Source organism: Cervus canadensis, chromosome 18 (genome assembly GCF_019320065.1).
Source record: "Cervus canadensis isolate Bull #8, Minnesota chromosome 18, ASM1932006v1, whole genome shotgun sequence".
Taxonomy (NCBI): Eukaryota; Metazoa; Chordata; class Mammalia; order Artiodactyla; family Cervidae; genus Cervus; species Cervus canadensis.
This window is the reverse complement of record NC_057403.1, coordinates 17069547-17075638: the sequence shown is the minus strand read 5'-3', so window position 1 is coordinate 17075638 and position 6092 is coordinate 17069547. Positions and strand designations below refer to the sequence as shown.

Here is a 6092-nt window from a genome sequence, read left to right as displayed (position 1 = left end):
TGGAAGAACCCTCAGATGAGTGTGAAAACTCAGCTCTATGCAATATCGTTTCCACACACACAGCACTTGTAGGACTTCTCCTCTCATGGACTCTAGTGAATATAAAGGTATTTGATCTCTCTGGAGCTCTTTCCACCCCTACTCACAGTAAATCCTCCATCCTGGGTATAAACTAAGTAGACTTGAGGAATATCACTTAAACTGAATATGGGGGAATACTTCCCTGGTGTTCCAGTGGCGAAGACTCCACACTTCCAATGCAAGGGCCCTGGGTTCAACTTCAGGGAAGTAGATCCCACATGCCACAACTAAGACCTGGCGTGTGTGTGTGTGTGCGCTAAGTTGCTTCGATCATGTCCGACTCTTTGTGACCCAATGGAATATAACCTGGCAGGCTCCTCTGTCCATGGAATTTCTCAGGCAAGAATACTGGGATGGGTTGCCATTCCCTCCTCCAGGGGATCTCCTGACCCAGGGATTGAACCCACATCTCATGTGGCTCCGGCACTGCAGGTGGATTCTTTACCACTGAGCCACCTGGGAAGCCCTTAGACCTGTGTACTACACCTAAAGAGGTGACTTCCTTCCACAAAATATCAAATAGGGTCCAAAGCATTATACCCTAAGTATCCAGTATACAAAAAGAAAAGAAAAGAAAAAAGTCATGCATCTTACCAAGAACCAGAACAATCAGAACTTGAATGAGAAAAAACAATTAACAGACATTAATACCAATTCAGATGTTGGGCTTATCTGGAAAAGATTTTGAATTAAGTACATAATCTCCCTTATTCTCTCAGCTAGTTTGAGTTGAGTTTCCTGTTTCTTGCAATTGAGAACATCCTAATGGTTATAAACCACCAGGAGTTCTGAGCAGCCCACCCCAGGGTCTGGTGGTGGCCCTGGATTTCTTTGGTAACATGAAACTTGCGATAGCATAGAATTTAAGTATCCAGTGTCCTGGAAGGTAAGGCCCAGAAGAAACTGTGAGAACAACAAGGTTCTACTGTATAGCCCAGGGAACTCTACTCACTATTTTGTAATAACTTATAGGGGAAAAGAATCTGAAAAAGAATATACCAATATATACATGAATCAATTTGCTGAACACTTGAGAGTAATACAACATTGTAAATTAACTATACTTCAATAAAACAATGGTGGAAAGCCTCCAGTAAATGTACACCTGAGTAAACCATTCGACCAAGCAAACTTGAAAGCATCTGAGAAGCACAGAGTAGTGTTCAAAACACTCTGTGCCTTAATAGCTTAGTGCAGCATCCAGAATGCACGTTTTAATATGTTTCCCCCTTTTGTAAAAAAAGCAAACAAACGAAATATGTTTCCCCCTTTTGTACACTCTTTGCCACAAAATTTTATGGAAAGAAAACCAACTTTCTCTGTTTCATTCAGTCTGGTCCTGTCACCAAGGGCCCAATAAAAGAAAAATAATGAAACTTACAATACAAATGACTGATGGTACACTGTCCAGACAAAGTCTTAACTGGTAAGATAAAAACTTGGGTCCTTTTCTGCCTGTAAAGTGAAGCTAAGCAGGACAGAATGCAATGGAAAAAAATCTAACATTCAAATTGCAGATTGCATGATTTTATGTATCTTTATTAAATGATCATTTCTTTGAATTAATCTTTAAGGCCTCTTCTAAGAATCTTTTTCCTAGTACAATTTATTGTGATTAACTGGGATTGAGTGCACTAAAATTTTCAAATGTTTGTTCTATTTGTAGTAGGTTTTCCTATCCTTCGAGTGATACAAATTCCAGGGCACCTGCTATGTTTGGCACTGGTGCCCGGTCATGACTGTATAGCAGCAAACAGATTTCCTGTCCCTATGAAATCTACATTCTAGTGGAAATGGATTTTGTTGTGTCCATCACTATACTTTTGCTAAAGTCCTAAGAGCACTTCTAATTGTAAAGCTTCCTCTGTGTAGATTCCATTGAATGTGAAAGTTCTGATTGAAACCCACTGCACCATCCTTACAGGGTTTCTCTGCTGTATGTTTTCTTGAAAACTGTAACATTTTGGTCTCTGTTGGACACACTAGCCATACTCATACAACAAGTAGGTCCCCTCACTGGAATTCAGATGACTGTAAAAAGTACAGCTCCCTCCTGAATTCTTAAAATACAACATTTTATAAATATCCCCTGCTGTGTGGGTTTTCTGATGAAAATGTCACGTCTCAGTTCTGAAGAAATTTTTATCACTTGTCATGTGTACTGGACTGATCACTACTATGGACTCTCTGATGAACCTGAAGACAAGAACTCTTGCTAAAGCCCTTACCACAGTCAAAACATCTGTAGGGTTTCTCTCCTGTATGGACCCTCCAATGAAGATGGGAGTTCTGACTGAAGCTCTTCCCACACATGCTGCACTTACAGGGTTTCTCTCCTGTGTGGATACTCAGATGAATGTGAAGGCATCAGTTCCAGATGAAGCCTTTCCCACATTCTTCACATTTGTAGGGTTTCTCCCCTGTATGGACTCTCTGATGGGCTTGAAGATGCGAGTTCCAACTGAAACCATTCCCACACACATCGCACATGTAGGGTTTCTCTCGGGTGTGGACCCACTGGTGGTCTTGAATATGTGAGCTCTGACTGAAGCCTTTCCCACACGTATCACATCTGTAGGGTTTCTCCCTTATGTGGACTCTCTGATGGGCCTGAAGATGGGAAATCTAACTGAAGTCCTTGCCACACATATCACATTTTAGGGTTTCTCTCCTGTGTGCACTCTCTGATGGGCCTAAAGATGGAAATTCCAGCTGAAGTTCTTATCACATACATCACATTTGTAGGGCTTCTCCCTGGTATGGATTCTGATGGGCTTGAAGGTATAAGGCCTTACTGAAGTCTTTCCCACATACCTCACATTTATATGGCTTCTCTCCAGTGTGAACTTTCTGAAGAGGACCAGAACACTGGCTGAACATCCTGTCACATGTCTTCCATTTGGATGTTTTGTCTTCAGGATAGGCTGTTTGATGGGCTTGAAGTTGTGATATCTTATTGAAGCCTTTACCACACAGTTCACATTTCCAAGATTTCTCTTCAGTGTTGTCCACACAGCAACTGTTGAGGTCTAAGACATGACTGAATCCCTTCCTATACCTGCCACATCTATACAGATCCACCCTGGGGTGAATGGGCTCATCAGCAGGAAGGGAGGAGTTCTGATTGAAGCAGTCAGCACACACCTAGACATCTGTAAGCTTTCTCCCCTGGGTTGGCTCTCTGGTGGGTTTGCATATGTGAGCTCTGACCCAAGCCCTTCCCATACTCACTACACATGGGGTTCCTCTCCTACTTGCAGCTGCTGCTGAAGTTCAAGATCAGAGCCAAGGTTGATGCCTTTTCCATTCTCACCAGAGATCTGACCTTCTGAGTGGATGATGCTATGCTGGGATGTGTTCCTCACAAAGTCTTTTCCACAATTATTGTTGCCAAATGCCATCTTGCTTTTGTGTATTTCCTGATCACCATGATGATGAGATCATTCTCATGATGCAATGATCACATGGCCACAGTTTATTTTTTATGTCAATTTGCTGATACCTACTCTAATAATTCTGACTCTCTCAGATCCATTTTCCTCCAGAAATCTCAGGAGGTCTGAATTTGAAGCTCTTGATTGCTGACACTATTAAAACTCTCCCCTTGAAGCTTTCCCACACAGTTCTCATCTTCAGCAACCTCAGCAGATTCTCCTGCCCGCACCCAACAGGAGGAATCAACTTGTTTTAGCAATCTGGACTTCTTGCCTTGCAGACCTATTATTGAGTCCTGGTTAATTTATTTGTGTTTGTTCCCATATCTGCCCACACATAAGGCCTTCATGCAAAAGGTGTCTTAGTTCTACTTCTTGAAGAGTCTCTATTTCATTTTGATTCCTGTGTCCTAGAAGGATAAAAAATTCAGAGATGAAACTGAGGGCAAGTTCAGGGATATAAGATATTTCACAGGTCAACTGTATTGGGAGATCCTATTCAACCAGTGGATCATTCAGCTGGATTCCTAATTTTATCATGCCTATGGAAACAAAGAGGTAATAATGAGACTCCTTTAGAAGTAGTATACTGATGGGACTTCCCTGGTGGTCCAGTGGTTAAAACTCTGCATTCCCAATGCAGTGGGTATCAGTTAAATCCCTTGGTTGGGGAACTAAGATGTTCCCACATGCTGCATGGCATGGCCTAAAAATAAATAAATGAATGAATAAAATTAAATTTTAAAAAAGGAACTAATATGCCGAGACTTATGCATGAGGTCAAAATGAGAAACACAGTGCTACAGAGCATGGGACGTTCTCAGCAAAAGTGAAAAGAATATATTTGCAGTGGGAGACATCTCCTCTGTCCTGATAATGAACCCATGAGATGATAACTTCATTTTCCTTAATTTAGCCACTAAATGCACATGTTAATACATAAGCTGGGCTTCTCAGGTGGCACAGTGGTAATGAATCCTCCTGCCAGTGCAGGAGATGCAAGAGATGTGAGTTCGATCCCTGGGTGGGGAAAATCCCCTGGAGAAGGAAATGGCAACCCACTCCAGTATTCTTGCCTGGGAAATCCCATGGGCAGAGGAGCTCAGAGGGCTACATCCATGGGGTCACAAAGAGTTGGAGATGACTGAGCACAAGCACAATACATAAGCTAGATTTGAGAGAGTTCCTCTTTATTTTAATGATGTCTGAATATATAATATTCAACTAATGAACATTGCAATTAGGAAAAAAACTAGAAAACTTATTCCCTTAGCTGACACATCCTATGGCAGTAAAAAATCCTATGATAATTACTGCTGCTAAATTTGGCTGGATTTTCTGATAAGCCTGAATGGCTAATATTATCTTCCAGGTTTTGTAGATATGAATCAGCAAATAACCAATAGGTGCTGTGGTAGCCAGCACATAAGACAGCCCCCAATGATCCCTGCTTCCTGATATGAAAACCCTATTGAAGTCCCGTCCACAACTTATCAGGATTGGTCTGCGAAACCAAATAGGATATGGCAGAAGTGCTGGTACGTCACTTCCAAGATTATCCCATAAAAGACACTGTAGTTTCTGCCTTCTAATCCCTTGGGTGCAAGTACCTTGGGAAAACTAGCTGCCGTGTTTTGAGAACATTCAGGGAGAGGGCTGTTTGCCAATGAACTAAGGCCTCCTCTCCTGTCAAGCCAGGGTAGAACTGAGGCCTCCTGCCAACAACTCTGTGAATGAGAAGCATCTTGGAAGCGTCTTTCAGGCCCATCAAGCCTTCAGAGGACCGCAGCTCTGGCAGACTTGAGATCTTATGAGATCGTGAGCCAGAACCATCCTGCGAGGCTGCCCCCAGAATCCTGATGCACAGAAACTGTGATGTCTATAGTTTTAAGCTGAGAAATCTAAGAATAATTTGTCATACAGCAACAGATGACTAATTAGGTATACAGAAACTAAACTTAAATTAGACATTCATCAGAAGATGAACTGTGTTCTGAAATAATCCTTTCATCACACGGGTTTATTCTCTACTCGTGAGCTGTCTGCAGGAGGAGGGCACAGTGAGACCCACTGAGCACCCCTCTCTGTGAGCTGCAAGGGCTCAGACTCCATGGTTCTCCCCTGAACACTCGTCTCCGCGGGTGTCTGGCTCCATCACCCAAAGCTGCTCTTCTCGCCCCAACTGGAGTATTATATCTAATGTGAAGGGTTGATATCCTGGGAAAAAGTAACCATACATGTGTAAGGTGAATAAAAGCAAAATTTTTAATTCCAATACTACGATCTTCATGCACTCTCAGCAGTATTTTTCCAAATTCTGATCATGACCTGTTGTAATAAATACCTCTTCTGTTGTGATTGGGCACGCAAATAAACGGATGCATATCACTGAAACAAGTGACTGAATCCTAACCATTATCTACTTTAAAAAAAATAAGGATTCTACTTTTACAGTTTTGTAGATCTCAACATTTATGTGTTTTTATTTTCATATTGTACAGAAATTTTACTTTACATGATTGAATAGATTAGCTTATTTCAACTGCCAGTTAACTTTGTTCTTTTTTTTTTTTTTTG

At 41.6% G+C, this 6092-nt stretch overlaps 1 protein-coding gene across 1 annotated transcript in view; it reads right to left on the bottom strand.

Annotated features, from left to right (window-relative positions):
• Positions 1–490: 490 nt before the first annotated feature.
• The window catches only part of ZNF233 (zinc finger protein 233), a 13865-nt gene continuing 8263 nt past the window's right edge, over positions 491–6092 (bottom strand). The window contains 9 exon segments of the mRNA XM_043437120.1: positions 491–2741; positions 2744–2850; positions 2852–3225; positions 3227–3314; positions 3316–3519; positions 3521–3601; positions 3603–3818; positions 3820–3927; positions 5639–5732. Coding sequence (XP_043293055.1) covers positions 2227–2741; positions 2744–2850; positions 2852–3225; positions 3227–3314; positions 3316–3519; positions 3521–3601; positions 3603–3818; positions 3820–3927; positions 5639–5732 — 1787 coding nt within the window. The 3' untranslated portion in view covers positions 491–2226.